Genomic DNA, 20479 nt, shown 5'->3' with positions numbered 1-20479 from the left:
GAAGCAGACTCTGAAGAAGTTTTTCTGACTGGAAGCAAAAAAAAGTTGAAAAATTTCCCCCAGTACTGGACAGCTTGTACGCCGAATTAGTGAGGAGGAAGGAAAGCTCTGGAACATTGTTGGACTCCCTCACAGTTTTCAGTAACCTTAAGTACAGTTCACTTGACGATATTGCTGAATGTGCAGCCAAACTGCAACTGCAACTGTGTCATATGACACAGATTTAGAGCCTTCTTTCCCTAGTGAATGCGTACGTTTCGCTGAACTTTTGAAATCTTCTGACATTAGTGATTACCAGTTGAAATGAGTAATCCTGAAAGATTAGAGCTGATTACCTCAATTTCCTTTTTAATTTCGTTCTTCAGTTTATCCTTTAAGCTAGCAATGTGAGGTCTTATGCTATCAGTTTTATTTTCCACTCTACTAATGTATTTTTTCATACTACTAATGTCTTCTTTCATACTCATACTATTCATATTTTGCATTAATGTCATTTTCAATTTTCCATCTGCCATAAACTTTTACCCTTGCTGACTTTTGCTGCTAGATCCCCCCCTCCCCCTAGCCTTAACAATTTCACCCACTTCAGTACTGTTTTCGTCCATTTCACTCACATCACCACACAATGTATATGATGCTTTTATCATCTCATCTGCAATAGGACTTTCATCCCCATCATTCAAAGTTACACTTATGTCTGATTTATAACCATTATTGCCTACTGGATCAGACCCGTTAAGTCTTCCTTTCATTTAAAAACTTAACCTCAACAGCTTTGTTACCAATCACATCACTCTCATGTTGTCCATTCTCCTCCATCACACTGTCTTGTACTTTAAGGCCACTCATTATGTATCACTTAATATAAAACAGCTTTTGCTGTGAATTACCTTATTTTTATTTCCTCATCTGCACGGTTACTGCAAGTTGTAATTTTCTTAGTGAGGCGTCTTGTTTATCCGGTCGGCTATGTCCACCTGTATGCTAAATTGGCTGCTCCTGTACTCAGTTGCTGCTTCCATAGAACCCACTCGCTGTTTGGCTGATCCACCTCCCTGTTTAATGGTGGCTGTATCAGTTCTGATATTACGAAAGTAATTGAATGTCACACTTCCATAATTTTGTCTGTTCACTGTCCTTGACAAAATTCCAATGCCACATGTACCACGCACTCACATAGTTAAAATCACTGTATTTTTAAACCGTTCTTGAGGTGACTATTCAAAGTTCGCAAGTCTTTGTTTACTGTGTCCAAATATTGTCATAATAGACCTCACGCGAAAGGGCACCACATGTGACGCTCTCCTTCTTTATTTCTTCATTGATAGTCCTTGGAGTTAACGTACTGCATTGTTATACTGGCTGAAAAATAGGGGGGTGGGGAAGTTCAACACTTGACTACTGTAAATGATGTAGCTGACAGTTGCACAGTTGCATTTCACAGTTCTTTACTTTCATTGTTCACAACCCCCTATATTACACAGTTATATGGCCAGTTCACTATGCTAAATGATAAACATCACTAATAGCTTGCAGGCAAACAGCATACTGCTACATTAGTTTACTGTTGAACATCTATGAGCAGTAAATACCTAACCACACAGTTCCCAGTACTTGCAGGATAATAAGGTATGCGTGGCAGTTTTGCTGAAATAAATTGAACAGACACAGTCAGTGTTTTAACACACGGCCTGTTTGTGTTACACTGATTCCACTGTTAAGTTAATACATTATTGTCACACCAGATTATACAGACTTCCCGTCTGAAAATCGGCCATGGACTGATTGTCTCAGGAGAAAAATCGGGCCTTTATATATCCTCACAATAATAGGTACTGAAACTATACAATGTTCTATGTTTCATTTACATAACTCATTCAACTAAATGAATACATCAAAAAATTCGTCCTTTTTAACAGTTCCTTCTATCACAAAGGTTAGGATGAATTATTTATTTAAATAATGAAATTAACAGATATAGTTATGCAAACAATGCTTTTGACAAACCTGGTGATTATTTTTCGAATTAATTCAGGGCTGGCTTTGCTAATATGTTTTCGAATGGAACCAAATAAATACTTAAAGAATACTAGTAGTTCTTCTTCCAAATGTTTATAATTAGTACAGAATTTATATTTGGTTATAAGTCATCAATAGTATTTAAGTTACGAAACAATTACTGATTTCACCCTATAACAAAAGATATTAACTAAGAATAGTGTTAATAAATTAGGAAATTGATTATATACACAAAACTAAGCACAAATTTAGACCTGGTTGTCTATTCCTTAAGACTTAGGGCCAGCCTTTCTCTTTTATGGAAATTCAGATTATACTTGTGTATGTTAATGGTAGTTAGGCAAAAATGAAAATAAAATGAATTTAAGGAGGCAGATGGCAAAACAAGAGAGGAAGTAAAAAGATCCCAGCTTGCTTCGTCACAGTGTGCCTAAGTGATACACGTCCTGTCAAACTCCAGCTGTCATTACTCCACATAAGTAAGTCAGTAACACATAAAATGTAATGGAAAGGGTTTTTGAACTATAACAATTTGTGCTAGACACTGTATTAATTATACTTTAAGTTCATAAGAGTCCTTATGATGTCTGAAGTTAATTTACAGTACATCATTAGCATTCTCGTGATTCCACAATCCATTTGAGTTATTCATTACTTTCCTGATTCAGTCTAGTTTGATTAATGTCCATGTCTACTTTCCATGCTTTGGTGCTTAACTGTGCATGTTGCACTCACCTACAACTCACTCTACAGACTCCTTCAGACCAACTGTTGTGTGCCAAGCCAGTAGGTGCCCAGCCACTCCTATACCCAAACAATGAGGCATTCCCTGGGCTCTGGCCCAGCAGCGATGAGTAAGGATAAGACTCAGTATGTAAGAATATAAGTTCTAAGGAACTTGATGGCTTCGTATCATAATGTGGAAAGAATAGTATTACCTACAAAATAAATTGAAAAAATGGAGAACCATTAAAATACAAATCAGCAAAAAAACTAAATACAAACAGAGCAACTGTACAGCTGATTAGTAATTGCAGATCTGTGTGTTAATGAGTGAACAACAGATTGTTAAAATTCAGTTGCAGCCTGTGGCCAAACAGTATGGTGGTGCAGTTTCCTCACCAAGAAATACATTAAGAAAGGAGAGAGAATTGGTGCACTGCCCAGGCTTTTGTAATGCATGATCTAAACAATCACTTACTCTTGTCACTGCAGCAACTCGTAATAATACTAAAAGGCGTAGGCCTACACCGAAGAAAGTATGTATATGAAAAAATTTCTCTCTTCCATAAATAACAGAGTGCTGTTTCTTTGCTTTAAAAAACCAGTAGCATTCAGTAGCAGCTCTGAAAGAAGTTCTTGAGAACTGGAAGAGTAAGTGAGGAATTTCTGTGTTAGAAGAAGAGAGGTTGCAAATAGGTACCCAATGAGGTTGTTCCCCCCCCCCCCCCTGACTTATAATGTTGCATACTTATTTTGTTCTCCCCCCAGATTATATGTCTGTGTTCCATCTTCAGTGCTCCCTCTTTTGTGATACTTGTCCAAATCTCTTGAATTTTCATTCACTCCTTCCCTAATTTTTGTAATGTCACACTCAAAAGCTATTAGCTGATTTTGTGTACAAGTTGTGACAGTGTCCCTTTACTGTAACTGATTATACAAAATACCCACAGGAGTCATAATTTTATAAAAAAAACGAGAGCCGGAAAATGAGCCTTGCATCCTTTAAAATCACTACTAAGCCATTAAAATCATTGCTGAGCTGCAGGTTTTTAGAATGGTGTTTTCATTACACAATTTTTCCCGATTGCTCATATTACTCAAGCACTTGATAATATCTTCCCTTTATTCAAAAAGTGTTGAAACTCCTTGACTGGGAATTCCATTGAGCAGGCACTGAACATCACAGTCATTTTTGTACTGTTTCGTCGAGAATTGCTGTTCTCTGTGGAGGTGTTGAAAAGAAGTTTTGAAGTCCCTAAAGTTTAGTAAAAAATATTTGCACATTTTATTTATTGAAGTGGCTTTAAGCGTAATGAGATTCAGCCAATGGGCATAACAGTGAACACATGGAGCATTGGAAGACTTTTTCTTAACGTAACCTGTGTCCCACCTGAGAAGTCACTCACGATGGTTGCACCATCATATGTTTGTGCAATTAGTTTGTGTGGACAGTTTGCCAAGCAGGACTGGGCATCATGTTTTTCTGATGCTATGACATCCCATAATCTTCCAACTGGTTGGTCATTAATGATTTACCTGTGTACAATAACTATCTGGAAAATGCAAGCTACATCACTGGTTTCATCAGCTTATTACAGCCAAAAATGCCTCATCTTTTAATTTCCTTTATAATTTCCTTTTGGCAGACTTGAAGTATGTGTTGGAGTAGTTCATATTAAATGGTTTTGGAGGTGCCTTTGAAAACTGTTCTTTCTCTAAATGTGATTTAATATAGAGTCTAATTCTGCACTAAAATTAATCAGAGTGTGAAAAATGCCAGTACTGGAAGCTGATACATTCTCATCATGTCCTCTAAGGGCAACTTCAGCACACCATAGACATGTATACAGTTAATAATTAGAAGTTAGTATGTACCTATTATTGGTAACTTTTGGTTGTGTAATGCCATGGCTCTTTTGTGTATCCATTGTCTAATTGGGTAGTTATGCCTAGACTTGCCAGATTCAAAACATTATTCGCATGGACCAAAGAAAATTCATGTCCCCTAATTTTGTCATGGAGGTGTTGAATGTCATAGAATCCGCCTTCAGTCCATGAAAGCTCTCCTCCAAATAATAGGCAAGGAAAACAAAATAAGGTATTTTTCAAATCAAAGCCACACGGCCATTCATGCATGCTGCACCGTCCAGAGTTAAATTTTCTATTGAACTGACGACTTTTCATTCTAACTATCTGCAAAATTGTCATAACAGGAGTCGGCCTACTGGCTCTTTTGATTTCTAATTTTTCTTCAAAGTTGCATAAATTGAAGGGTTCAGAGAGCAAGGGAATTACCTGCTGCATTATTTCACGTATTTACTTGTTACTTGAACCTTTAAACTTGCTGTAGCACACTCTGGAGTAACGAACACAGCGCACAGTAAATAGTTACTTCATTTGCTGTTAGAGTGAACTGGTAAGGGAATGTGAGAATCCCGCTGCTTTGTTTGCAGACCTGACAGTCCTTGTTCTCTTCGGGGAGTTCGAACTCTGTTTCTTTGGGCGGCATGGTGGCTCAGATAAGGTGTTTATTCAGCTGGTGGCACATAATATGATATGCCAAGCATTGGCTCTGCAACATGCATCCCCCCACCCCCCACCCCACCCAGCCCAAGACAACCTATTCTGCGTTTGAAAGTGCAGTACAACCCCAAGGTGCCATCAGCACAATTCCTCCTCTCTCGGCTGTATTCAGTGCTTAATGCCAGATCCTGGACATTTCAAAAGAAATGCTCGTGAATGGCACACTACTACTCCACTTGTATAGAAAGCTCAAGAAGCAAACATAGTTAGCAAAATTATTTCTGAGGGTAGTGCAGACCTAGGCAGCAGTTGCCCCTGTTAAAACTGGTGTTCTGAAAATGGATTGTCTGAAGCGAAGTGAAATGCATGTCAGAAGTCAGGTATCAACAAATGGACTGAGGAATCAATCATATAATAAATATGAGGTAGAAAACTATTCCTCTAGCTTGTGGACGATTATGTTCTTAAAAAAGTAAAAGATTGTTTTTCATTCCATAAGAAGGATATATTTTCCTGGAAACTAGGATTTTTTTTTTCCTGTTGTAAGTTTTTCCATCAGTGGTGGTGAGAATGGTGCCTCGTTCAAAAAGCTTGCCCTACATGTAGCAGTCTTAAACAGTGCAATAAAAGCAATGTAATCTTAATAGTGGATATATCAGTATCGTTCCCCCCCCCCCTCCTTTTTTCCTGATCCTAACTAACCTTTTCATTCACTGTATGGGTGATAAGGTTTAGTACAGGCAAGGGCAATCTTTGGGGACCAATGGGCCTAATTCACATACATACCTGAATTCGTGGGCTGCCTCATTACGTTACATGACAGCAGAGCGTGTGTAAAGTCAAAAATGTAGCATTCATGACTTTAATGTTTACAGCGTGAGTCGCCAATATGAATGGCACACCTATCTCAGTGTATCACACCAACAAATTATAACTCAAAACATTCATTTTTGAAAAAACATCCATTTTATTTTCATCCCATCAGCTGTTTACATTTATTTACATATCAGTCTTTACTTATGATATTTCACAACAGCTTTCTTACCACCAGTTTCAACAACAGCAGTGTTCCAATTCATCCAGAATGGACAAGAATTATTTGCTAATGTTAATGTGAGAAAAAAATAGAAAAATGCAATACACCAATGAAATAGGCAACCCCAGTCGACAAACAACAAGAGTAGCTTTGAAAAATTCTCACGTGGGACGGATTGAGACCAGTCACGGGCTGATTCCGGCCCGTAGGCCACCGGTTGCCCAACCAGGGTTTAGTGCAGCGGTAAGAGGCAATTATAATAATGACTTAAAGGCTGTATGTAAGCAAATCGTTTAGTAATACCGTGTCATAAAAATGAATTCATTCATTACTGGGGTGAACAGTAAGTTGTATCTTACTATAACACAATATGATATCATTTTGAGTTATCTGTGCAAAGTTCAATTTGCTGTGTGTGTGTGTGTGTGTGTGTGTGTGTGTTAAAAATGCAGAAATAGCAGCAGAAATAATAATACATGTAACAAATTTAAAGTATCTCTTTCTTTAACAGGCTGAACTCCGTATCTGTGTATTGCCTACTCATCTGTCATATGATGCACCATGGCCTGTTAGGAAAGTTCCATTACGGTGCACTCCTCACTTTGCTACATACCACCTGGAAAGCAAGACGTACTGTGTTGTTACAAGTTTAGCTGAGCCTACAAATAAATATTATAAGTTCAATGGGGAGGACAAGGTACGATCACTAACATGAACTTCAAAATATCTTATCCTTTCATGTAACTTTACTGTCTAGGTAATGTCTGAAAACAAAATGAGTTTTTTCACAGTTGCTGACCAGTTTTTAATTGGCTGCAGATTTTATGCATATTTATCTCAAAATGCCCACATTAGTATTTTTCTTGTTAATTTTTAAAATTCCTTTGTACTGTTTATCTGTGTTTGAGCCAACCTCAATTATGAAACTATTACAGCATGCAGTTTGTCAGTTCAATACAGCACATCAAATACGCAAGTGGAAAAATTCCCATGGAGAAGGAGAAAGAAGAAACATTAATATATTAGAGGTTTTTAATTCAGCCTACAGTATGATCATCACCCAGATCCCTTAGCAGGATTGAAGGTCACTTTCTTGCTTGGTGCAGATTTTGTGTAACTTGTCCTAAATATTTGTTATGAAAAAGGAAAACGGAAGTGACAAGGACAAGACCAAGAGTTAAAAGAATTTTAATTAGATAATTGTTTGGAACAGAAAGGCAAGAGAATGAGATGGTGGGATGTTATTATGAATTTGATAGACAATACTTAATAGTAATCAAATCAACAAGTAGTTGCAGTCAGGAGTGATAGATGCCAGATAGAGAGAGAGAGATAAAAGCTGTAATTTTTTTCCTGAGAGAAAATTGCTGATAAAACATTCTAGTAGTAGTAGTAGCAGCAGCAGCAGCAATGATGATGAAGATGATGACAATAATAAGACAGCATCAGAGTATGTTGCTGTTAGACAATATGTAGAATTTTGTGACAAAGAAGACATGATAGGAAGGACAAAATTGACTAAGGGAATATTAATGAATTGCATACTGTATATAAATTAGGAAGTTATTTATTTAATGCTGCTAACTTTGCTTCATAGCCACTTGTTTTCTGGTTTTCCAGTGAAACGTTTTATGTTGTTATAATTTTTCAGAAATTACACATTTCGGCAATAGATTAGTAGCAGTTTGATGCAAGTGCTCAGGTAGAAAGTAATGATGACACATAATTAGTCATCGAGTTGCCATGTTCCATTCAGTGGCTATCTTTAAAATAACTTTCATTCAATGAAACAGGTCTTCTGACTTCTTATTTTGGCTTTGCCGAGTAAGATGCAGTATTTTGTTCAATCTTTCTGGAAATTTTCATCTGTTAGTATTTTTATATAATGTTACGTAAGTGTTGGATGTTGTCATCATATTTAAATATCTCTCTTGACCTACTGGTGTGTCACCACATTGCCATGATTTCTAGCTCGAGGAGGTAAACATTCTTTTTAATAAACAGAGATACATGAATTCAAAGTTTGGCAAAAATCAAGTGTGACAATTCTTTCAATTATTTTGTCACAGCAGTAATTTTTTGATAGACTATTGAGTCCCTTTAGTAATTCCATAGAGAAGTTACTTGTTATCAATCCCATCAAACGGAAGCAATTGTTAGCATTTTAAAAAACTGTTAATACGAGGGTTGGAACTTTAATAGTGGCAACTATTTATTTACAGCTCGTACAAAATAGATACGTGTTTCAAAGTTTTACTGACCTTCAAAGTAGTCACCAGCATTGTGTATAATCAGTTGCCAGCAATGTGGAAGTCATAGGATACTCATGGCAGTGCCAGTTTTGTTGACAATTGGAGCAGTGCGATCTGTTGCCCGACGAATACGTAGCAGTTCTGAAGCGAATGCCATGAAGTGTTTCCTTCCATTTAGAAACAGAGTTGAAGTTACAAGGTCTTAAATCAGTGGAGTGCAGTAGGTGGTATAGCACGTAGCAGCCCCATCAGTCAAACAACTCAATAACAGCTTGCACTGTGTGTGCTTGAGCATTGTCCTGCAAAATGATGGTCAGGTCCTGCAGAAAGTGTCGTCACTTCTGCCTCTATGCTGTTCATTTTTGGAACACAACCTACAACCAGCTTAGAGACAGAACTGATGACACTTTCTGCAGGACCTGACCATCATTTTGCAGGACAACGCTCAAGCATATACAGTGCAAGCTATTACTGATTTGTTTGACTGATGGGGCTGCTGTGTGCTTTACCACCTACTGCACTCCCCTGACTTAAGCCCTCGTAAGTTCAACTCGAAAGGAAAGAAACACTTCACGGCATTCGCTTCAGAACTGCTACAAATTCGTCAGACAAAAGACCTTGCCGCTCAAACTGTCAACACAACTCGTGCTGATAAGAGTATCCTATGACTTCCACATCACTGGCAATGTGTTGTACACAATGCTGGTGACTACTTTGAAGGTCAGTAAAACTTTGAAACACGTATTTGTTTTGTACGAGCTGTAAATATATAGTTGCCACTATTGAAGTTCTAACCCTCGTATGTAAACATACTATCAAAAATGTTTGGCATTAAATCTGTGCATGCTTTGATATCCTATTGCAAAGTATTGTCACCTCCTATTTTCTTTATTTTTCTTTCTTTTCTAAAAAAATGTTCTGTTTATTTCAGAGACCTTCCCAATAAAATTTTAAAAAGCATTAAAATATTACTGCCAAATATCATCATTTTAACAATGTATTTTGCATAAGAAATCTAAGAATATTTGTATAGAGTTTACATTCATTAATTTTACTATAGATTAGAGTGTTTTATTGCATTCACACAAATAAAATAGCCTTTCATTCATGACAAATTATATCAGAAAAGTTAGAGAACATTGTGACATTTATGTAGTTTTGTATGTCTTGTGGTTCAGCTTTCTGTTTAAAGGTTATTATTAGCTGTTTTAGATTTGTTAGGAATATTCCTGTGCCAAATGAAACGTTCGTGATATTAGGTAGCAGAAACTCTTTGTTGTTTGACCTTTTCTTAATGTGACCATATCTGAGATACCATCTGAGTGACGGGATTATTCTTTTCTTTTCAAGTTCACTTATTTTCTTTAATTTTTTTAATTTCTTACTATGTTTAATGACAGAATGTTTTCATTATGTTGAGACGAGTGGATATAAATGGGCAATATATTGATTTTGCGGGTCTTTTACTTCATTATTTTGTATTCCAATTAATTTTTAATCAATCTTTGCAGCGTGTCTGTATATAATGCTCACAAAAATGTTAGTAATCTGTGTGGTGTCTTCAACAGTTTCCCCTCACAAATAATTTTAATTTGTTACGTTTACATATTTGACATTCGAGTCACCTATTAGCTTTTTTTTTTTTTTTTTTTTTTTTTTTTTTTTTTTTTTTTTTTTTTTTTTTTTTCTTCTAATAGTTCGATTTTCCTGTAGCTTCCTTCATGTGGTTTCAAAGCTGCAATTTATTTTACTGCTGTATTTACCTCAGTAAGAGTCGCTGATTATCTTCTTATGTCCTGTGTTATCCATATATTACTATTTACCTGAACTTTTATTGCCTTCACTGGGTATGCAACATCAAAACAGTATTTAAAAGTACATGAAAATGACTTGTGCTTTGTTCACATAATCATGTATTGAATTTTCCCTAGCTACTTTTTTTTAGCAAGCAATTGAAAATGCTAATGTTATTATCAGCCTCCTAATTATACAATTGTCATTGGTCTTATGGATATTATTAAGCACAAAATTAATTTTGAACATAGCTGCTAAGGTTCAGTGACCGTGTCAGAATTATATTAGAACAAATAAGCCCTCAGTCACAAATATTAAGTCAAAATTTTGACTTAATATTTGTGACCAAGGGCTTATTTGTTCTAATACAAAATTAATTGTTTTGTGGTCTGTTGTATTATTGTTCTCCACTTCACTGTCATTATCACATCTTTGTTTGCCAGTAAATATCTGCCCATTTATTGTTTCACTCCCCCAATTGCAGCTGGTGGTCTCTTGTACATTTGGTTGCAGGTTATGAGATACTACTAATGTAAGTACTTTATCCTTTTTAGTATTTGCATTTTGATATTGAATTTGGAGTCAATTTTGATTGAGTATGAAGTTCAGTTAACTGTACTTCCAGATTTTCTAAAAAGAACATCCAAGACACCTGCCTCTATATCTACATACATAGTCTGCAAGCTGCTAAACAATGATTGGCAGAGGGTACTTTCTATCAGTATTATTGATCTTCTGTCTTATTCCAGTCAATACTGAATCAGGAAAAATGGCTGCTTATAGGCATTTGCACATTCCCTAATCTCTCTCTCTTCCTGTTCTCGTAATTTCTGTACAAAGTATACTATGATGATAGCATGATAGTCGCACGGGTTCTGTAAATTTGCAACAGCATTTCACAAGAACTAAGTCTTCTTTCTTCCAACAATTCCTGTTTAAGTTCTCCAAGCACTTTTGTATGGGCTACACAGAATTGCTACAATCCTAATTGTGTGTCTTTGAATTCATTTGATTTTCATTGCTATACTTACTTGATAAGGACTCCAAATATTGGAACAATACTCTATAGTTTGTAGCACTATTATCTTGAATGTGATGTTCTTTACAGATACATTTTATTTACTGGGAACCCTTCTTTCTCAATGTTATGGGCATTATTTTGCATTTATCTACATTGAAAGAGAACTGGCATTCATTACATCAAGTGGAACTTGTGTTCAAGTTGTTCTGCATTTTGTTACATTTCTGCAGTGATGATAATTTCCTGTAGGCAACAGCAGTGTCATGATCGGCAGTAAGTTTGGGGGGGGGGGGGGGTGATCTTTCTGAATAGAGCATCAGCCATGCATACTACAACCATTTATGTTGAGTTGATGGAGAAGGTCCAGGAATCTGGTTACTGATCTCTCTCACCGCAGTGTTGATTGGATCCATTTCTGTAGCTGGGTAAGGGCATGTACAAGAAAGTATCATAGAAAAGTTTAGCAGCTCTATTTTGGTGTCATTGTACAAAGGCTTCTGCCTTCATTGTAGGGTGTCGTCAGGACTCACTCTGAGATAAAGTAAACTGCATAATTTACCACAGACAGTATGACTGCCAGTGTAGCCTAAATATGTAGTGATTACAGAGACCACAGTATTCCTAGTCACATTTGGAAACATAATGCCAGAGCAGTATAAGCCTCCAGTCTGATAAAATCACAGATAATCATTTATAGAAATACCGGTTTCACACCTTACATCTGCATCTTCAGGTGCAACATATATATTTATAATTATTGGGATATAAATATGAACTGTATTGCAAATTTGTGCTATTATATAAAGATTATTTTAAGAATTATACTCACAAAAATTATTACATTAAATCATCACAGGTGCACCCAACATTCTAACGAAGGCTGCTTGGGAAGGGGGTCCAGGTAATATTCTCTACCAATGTTGCTGTGTCTATAAGAAAAAGAAACCGTGCTGAAGCCTAAAACTGATTTCAAAGATAAAGCTCAAACGTAGTTATCAATGGAAACAGTTTTGTATGGTTAACTGTATTGTAAAGGAGTGACTTGGCATTTTTAGTCACATGTACATTGTACATTAGCATCCACATGATAGTTATTGTTTACCTGGGCAATCAGTGTTTCCTGGTGGAGTTAAGGCAGGGCCTATTCCCAAGTAGCTTTCGTTTGACTAATGTGTTTTTTTAAAATGTTGACAATATTTTCTGAATGGCAATGCCTTGGCTAAGACTATTGGGTTCATCTGTGATGCATTAATGTAAAAATTGTTGTGAGTGTAAGTCTTCAAATAATCTTAACATAATAACACAAATCTGCAGTACAGTTTACAATTACATTTCAGTTCTTAAATATGTAGGGTGCACCAGACTATACGGCTGCAAGTTGTGAAACTGGTCAGTTAAAAGCAAGGTTTTACCAGTTGTCAGTGTTGTTTTTGTTCATCACTTCCCTTAAGGACATTTATAACAGTGTGTGGTAAATAAGTCTCAGAAAGTGACAAAGAGCAATCAATTTTACTGCTAAGCAACAGCACCACATTTAATTGTTGTACCCTCTCCCCCTCCTGCCCTTGGCAGTACTTCAAACAAAACTTTAACCCTAATCCTCTTCTCCACCTGAATATTTAATACACAGAATTTTACGAGAAAAATATTTTCGCACTATCAACCAGACTGGAATGTGAAAGTGCTTATTTTGAATGTTGCAGATAATTTTTAGTGATCACAACATGAAAGTTTCATAATTCTTGGAATCCACCAAAGAACTGTGTTGGTCCATCTACCATCCATTTACGTGGGTACAAATTCAACCTACATTCATTTCATTCTCATTACAGCCATGATTACGTCTGTCACAGACAGGCTCTTCCTTGTTCATTTGGTTCTTTTGTTGGATTTTTTAAAATGTTCTAGCAATTCTCAAAAATGCATATATTCACTGCTCGCTGAGCAGTCCACTGTTTCTGATCACTCTTTGTTTTAAAAGTCCGTGTCTCATTCCTGCATGTCGGAACAAGTAATAAACATTAATTGTAAACTTTCCTTTTTAGATCATCGGAATATTCATTGTGAAAATTTAATTAACTCTGTGATGACTGAGAGAAAAATATCCCAGGTGTTGGTATTGATAAGAATCATTTCATGGGGAACAAATATGGATGGACTGCTTACCAACCCACACTACTGACAGTCATTTGAACCAGAGTCTGCTACTCCATGGACCAAATGTAGTGCAGGTGACACAAAGACTGACTGCCAAATGGTAAAATTGACTAGGGACTTGATTCTGTTGTCGCATGATCCGTATGCAAACCGATTGTATTGATCCCACCATCTGAGATTCAGACTGAGACTGCAGCTATCACCTCGCAAAAATTGATAGATTTACCAATAGAGGGGTTCTCAAAGGCCATACTGATTTGCAAATCCATGTAACAGTTTTTCGGTCCAGGTAAAAGACTATTGGGAATAGTGGGAAGATATAACTGTGGCAGTGACTTTAGGCTACTACAGTCTGCTGAAAATTGTTTTAGGATGGACACTTCGGCAGGATAACATGCTGGTGCGGAGCAGTCTTGCACGTAACTCCATGTAATTTTACATTTCAGTCAACACTCAAACTATTCAGTGTGCAAAGATGGAACTGACATCAGTGTCTGGAAGAGCTGCACTGTGTTTTCTATTTCATTTTAATTGTGGCTACAAATTTTAACAAAATATGCAGCAGGATTACAAAAATGCGTTTCCTGGTAACTACAAAATTTTGAATTGTGTGGAAACTTTTTTGGTATTTAATTTAGATGAACACATTACATGAACAAAATTGGAAGAATACATCATATTTTCATCTGTCTCAAGCCAGAATTCTGTTAAAGATCTGAACATAAGATAATTTGAGTTACTGATGCTACACCCCATGTCAAAACTTGAGCAGTCCACCTGTTTGGTTTGATGAAGAAAAACAGTGTGTTAGGTTTATAACTAATCTGTTATTACATTTTCTGACCATACTTTATAATTATTTGTATCAAAACAGGAAACTTATCAGTTTGGAAGAAAGAAGAATAGTGATAACAAAATACAATGCCTCAGTATTTCAGCAGTTATGATGCAGACATTGAGAACAATTTTTTTTTATATGGTTAAGATTAAGTTCCTAATAGGAATTTCATCCTCACTCAGTTTCAAATAACAACCTTCTGAGTAATAATTGAAACTTACAATTTCTTATATACAGGAACTAATACTGTGCACACCCAATACTCAGCGAAATCCACCTGTGCATTTTTTGTGTTATGGAAATCGGGAAAAGGGAAGGGGGCATCGACACCCTAGTAATATTACTCACGTTGCTGTGATTCACACTGTCACTGTTGTCATTTGATTATTGTTGTTATTTAATTGTGTGTCATTTGCTACAATGATTTTTTTAAGTACCTCCATTCCATCAGTTATTTTCTGTGATATGCTGCATATTATTGACAGTCTTTAGAGATCACTTCCCCATCAACTTTGTAACTGAGTACTTCAACTGCAGACTGCACTTTCTTTTTTTAAGCAATCACTGCTGTCAAGGTAACCTTTAATTACGGTGTGTATAAGCTGTGCTTGGTTGAAATGGGAATGAAAAAATGACAGCCTAGTGACTGTATGCCAGTATGTTTTTACCAGCTTGTCGATTTTGTGTGAGGTAACCATGGTTTATAAAGAGATATTAGATCCATAAGATTCGCCATTTTGAAGTTATCACTTACTTCAATGTTGAAGCAAGTCATCTCTCCCTTTCAATCTGCCTTGGTAGGCGTCTTGCCAGCAACAATAGAATGTTTGGGAGAAATATCAAGATGATGTAGGAATGTAATAAGTACCTTGTAAGGCGGTGCCCTGGCCAAGAGAGCAATGCTGATAATTTCCACTGAATGACATTCGACAATCTTGCTTCTAACATTGTTTAGTTTTACACGTTAAACAATGGTAATGAGAAATAAAGTATTAACTCAGCAACTGTGAGATGTAGAAACAAACAAAAACTTGGTGCCCATAAATGATCTCACAGGACAGTAACCCACCTGAAACTGCAGCATAGCACAAGCAGGAAGCGTTAAAGTGGTGGAGCTGAACATTGGTAATTTTTAACGCTTGTTTGTGTATCCTAAAGTAATTTTGAGCACCATCTAGGCATGTTTAGCTACTTTTGTCTCGGCATCTTCCTACATAGATTTTTGCTTAATAGCTGATAACATGGACTTTAGAGATACAAATGCTTCTAATACTTTCTAGGGACAGTGAAGTGCAGTACCCGAGGATACAAGGACAGGTTAGTAGAGTTGGAATAACAATTTAAGTAATGTCAAATAAGATATACTTTCATTATCGTAAGTGTGTGAGGTTTCTCAATGTAGTAACACTGTATTTTAAAATTTTTGTAAAACCTTATGTGAGTACATGTAGTACAATGATGTACATTATCTGTATTACTTGCTGCCGAAAATAAATGATTTTAATATCTCCATGAGTGTGTTGTAATTTATGTGTTTTCAGTTCAGTATGTAATCATGAGCACATGATACACATTTAACATGCAAATTTTAAAATTTTTACTTCTTATTTGCAGGAACTTACAATTGAGGAGCGGAATGAGAGGTTTCCTTTGCCACTGCAAGAAAGGTTCAGCATTCTCCTCTTCTCTCCTGTTTCCTGGGAGGTAAATTCTCTTGCTAATCACTGTTAAACATTCATTATCTAATTTAAATATTAGATATGAAAATGGAATAAATGAAGTGCACACAAATTTAGTACGTGAGGAAAAGAATGGCTGGAATACTACAAAGAATTATAACCAAGTCTTTAAGAAGGCAATGATAATAAGCATAGGCGCAACAGGATTTACTGTTTAGACCTGCTGATACTGCTGAAAACTCTGTGAATAATAAGGAAACCCCAGTTCATGGTTTCAGAAGAGTGCATTTATGTAGTGTCAGTGTTTTCATATTGAAGCAATTAATTCAAATGTTATGAAAGTTAAGTTTAAAAGCCCGTGTTTTATTTATTTACTACACAAAAGGATTTGACAAAGTTCATATTTAATAGCTTTCAGATAAAATGAAAGAGGAGGGCTATTCACATAATTTAATATAAGTAGTAAGGATATTATTTACATTTCTTACAATCTCAATGCGACTAAGGGGTGAGACACAGCTGCCCCTTGCCACAGACAGATTGTGGACTTCATGGTCTGTCCTGAAGATGATGATATCTTGTATGCATCTAAAAATGTACTGGGAAATAACAGGAGGGGGAAGGAAAGATTAGCAGAGCACCTTACAGAGAGTGTAAGGGGGTCCACAAGTGTACAAGACAAAATTCCTGTGATTAATGGAATGGAAGGAGCACATTTTGTAGGTTAGAGTCAGTACAAGATCATAATTTTTGTAACAGTTCCCAGCAAAGGAAAAAAAAGTGTGTGATCAGAACATTAGAGGGCTGGAAAACAAGATAGATGAGCTTATTGCATGCTTGGATGATGTGGAAAATTCTGAAGGGTTAGATGTTCTGTGCCTCTCTGAACACCATGTAACCACAGATATGGAGAAGTTAAATATCAGGGATTATAGACATCCATCATTTGCACGTAGAGTTAACAAGGAAAAAGGAGGAGTTGCAACATGTGTAAAAGTTACACACGACATCAAAACTATTGAAACAAACAGTTTTTGTGTTGATCGGAACCTATAGGCATGTGCTTGTGAGTTGTTATTGCAGAATACTTTTCTGATAATTGTTACAGTCTACAGATCCCTCTGGGAAGCTTTCAGCTATTTATAAGAAATGTAGAAGCATTATTGAACTACCTGTCGGATAGGAAAAAACAGCTATTAGCTTGTGGATATTTCATTGTAAATTTTTTAAAAGGTACGGATAGGAAAATGAACTACAATTATTATTTGGGTGTTTCAATCTAATTTAAGAACTCAGTTTTCCAACTTGTGTGCAGCAAAATAGTAGGGCACTGATTGGTAACATTTTTATAGACAGTGCTCAGGTTGAAACAATTCGTGTGTACCCAATTGCTAATGGACTATCTGATCATGATGCACAATTAATGGAAATAAAGAGTATGGCATTTTACGACCTGGACACAAGTTCATATAAACCAATGAGGCTTATTGATGAGAACAGGATACAGTGTTTTAATAAGAGTAAGCTAGAAGGGTTGGTACGGGATGAGGCATTTGTAGAAAGAGATGCAGTTGTCAAATTCAATTTATTCCATAGTAAATTTGTGTCAATATTTGAAAGTTGCTTTCCTAAAAAATTATTCAGAAGAACCATCAAAAAAAGTAAGTCATGGGTAACGAAGGGAATTAAAATCTCATGGAAGAGGAAGTGGGAAATTTATTTAAAGGCCAGAGTAAGTCAAGAACAGACATTACTTGCATACTACAAAAATGCTGTATTATTTTAAGGAAAGTCATTAAAATGTCCAGAAGTATACATGTCCTTGACAAACGGAAGACAGGACAGTCAGTCAGTCAGTGTACAAGATTCTGTAACAATTAAAATAAATGACCTAGTAAGGAAGAGATCAGAGAGATCATCAACAACTTTAAGAATAATAAGACAGCTTGAGAGGATTTTCAATAGTGGCAGATCTACTGAAGCTGGCAAATAATGAAACTCTAGATGTACTAATCCAACTTTTTGAGGAGAACTGGTAGATACCAACTGAATGGCAGTCAGCTTTAATCCATCCTCTACACAAAAAAGGCAATAAAAAATGTCAATAACTATAGGGGCATCTCATTAGTATCTGTTCCATATAAGATTCTCTCCAAAGCAATACAGAACAGAATAGAAGGTCATCTTGACCAACTGATTGGGGAATATCAAGCTGGTTTCCAAAAGGGCCGTTCTTGTGCAGAACAGATCTTTTAACTGAAGAATATCATCAGGTACAAAAAAACTTGAGGAAATAACTATATGGTCATGTTTATTGATTTTCAGACGGCATATGACTCCATCGACTGACAGGCATTAATGAATATTTTGGAAGAGTTTGGGTGGATGATACATCAAGAAAGCTCATCAAACAAACCCTTACTAACACAGTGTCAAAAATAAAATTTATGGGTGAGATATCAAAACCTTTTACAATCAGAATGGGTGTAAGACAAGGAGATGGACTATCCCCACTCCTTTTCAACTGCGTCTAGGAAAAGGTCATTCGAGAGTGGAGAAAATTGTTAGCCCAAGAAGAAACAAATGAAGAGCAGTTCAGACTTGGTCCTAAAGACAAAGGGGTGTACATTGACTTCTTGGCCTTTGCGGGTTACCTGCCCATTTTTGCTAACAACGTAGAGTCAGCAGTCTCGTGAAGTCATCCAAGAGAATGGATTAGGAGAAGAAGCAATTAATGTCAGGAGGGGAAGTTAGACCAAGCATACCAACTAGCAAAGAATACCTATAACAAAAAGTCTATGAGTATGAGGGAAAAGTTGCGACATTATAAAACAGTTGTAAAACCTGAGGGCTTATATGCATCTGAAGCTTTGACCACGAATAGACAAGGTCAAGCTGAGTGGCTGGAAAAGCGAATGTGTTCGATATTGAGGAAAATCTTAGGTAATGACGATGGCAGGAAAATCTGGGACCCCTTGTGCGGGAAGCGAAACGCTACCGCAAGATGATGATCAGTGGATCCCTAGGTAACAGACACGCCATTCCCCCTAAGGTAAGTCTTTCCGCTCCCGGGATTGGAATGACTCCTTACCCTCTCCCTTAAAACCCATATCCTTTCGTCTTTCCCTCTCCTTCCCTCTTTCCTGATGAAGCAACCGTTTGTTGCGAAAGCTAGAATTTTGTGAGTATGTTTGTGTTTGTTTGTGTGTTTATCGACCTGCCAGCGCGTTTGTTTGGCAAGTCTCATCATCTTTCTTTTTAGATATATTTTTTCCACGTGGAATGTTTCCCTCTATTATATTTACAAATTTAGATCAATTTAAAATAAGCTAATTTTGTACACACATATTTACAGACTACTAGTTAGAGACAATCGTTAGGTTTACTCCTGGTATACAATAGTGTTTTTACAAATAACTTATTAAATAATGTAATGCCACATTGTTCACTTATACCTCACTATCAGTCACTGCACACACTATACACACATTGTTTAATAACACTTCACTCACCACACACACACACACACACACACACACACACACACACACTGGTGATCTCTGGGCCATTTTCTGCACTGCAACTTCCTATTTGCTATCCTGAAAAACTGAGTCAGCATCCCTCCATAATGAGTGAGATGTTGAGCTCAGAAAGAGGAAGAGGTGTTAGTACTGTGCTATGCGTAGCTTGAGGGTAAGTATTTCTAGAAAGGAAAAAAGAAGGAAAAAACATGAAGTGAAGGTGTTATGTGGAATGTTGGATATTTCATAATCATTATTATTATTATTATTATTATTATTATTATTATTATTATTATTTATTTGTATAACATTTTTTTTATCAAAACCCCTACTCTGTTAGCTAAGTAATCCTTCAATGCATAAAAGGTATCGCATAACAGGTACTTTTTAGCTGCCTTTTTAAATAAGTGAATTTTTGCAATTTCTTTAATCTCTTTTAGTAATTTATTGCACAGTTTTATTCCTTGGTAGAAAATGCTGTTTTGAGTTTTATGTTTATTTTTTCTTGGTAAATGTAAGTTGAGGTTATCTCTTGTTGCATGGTCATGGACAGAGCTGTTTGTGCAGTAATTACCAATGTTATTTTTGATATGTACAACTGACTGGTAAATGTATTTACATGGAGCAATTAAATTCCCCAGTGTTCTGAACAGATCTTTACGATGAGCTCGAGTAGTATTTTTGATTATTGTTCTTATGGGTCTATTCTGGAGTTTGAAAATTGTGTTCATTTCTGTGCATTTGTTCCCAAAAAAGAAATGCCACAGCTAAGAATTGAGTGTACATATGAATAGTACGTAACTAAAAGACACTGCATGTTACACACTGATGATAAGATTCTAAGGGCATAACATGCTGATGACATTCTGTTTGCAAGTGCCTTTGTGTGTTCACACCACTTCAACTGAGAATCAGT

The 20479-nt window shown here is 36.3% G+C and overlaps 1 protein-coding gene across 2 annotated transcripts in view; it reads left to right on the top strand.

Annotated features, from left to right (window-relative positions):
• Nucleotides 1-20479, top strand: part of LOC126162339 (cleavage and polyadenylation specificity factor subunit 1) — a 316445-nt gene that overhangs the window by 233898 nt on the left and 62068 nt on the right. For both annotated transcript variants that reach the window (XM_049918776.1, XM_049918777.1), the window contains exons 18-19: nt 6813-6998; nt 15978-16067. In XM_049918776.1, coding sequence (XP_049774733.1) covers nt 6813-6998; nt 15978-16067 — 276 coding nt within the window. The remainder of the gene's footprint in view (nt 1-6812; nt 6999-15977; nt 16068-20479) is intronic.

This window comes from Schistocerca cancellata, chromosome 2 (genome assembly GCF_023864275.1).
Source record: "Schistocerca cancellata isolate TAMUIC-IGC-003103 chromosome 2, iqSchCanc2.1, whole genome shotgun sequence".
Classification (NCBI taxonomy): Eukaryota; Metazoa; Arthropoda; class Insecta; order Orthoptera; family Acrididae; genus Schistocerca; species Schistocerca cancellata.
The sequence above is the reverse complement of the archived record's forward strand: the minus strand, read 5'-3'. Positions and strand labels throughout refer to the sequence as shown.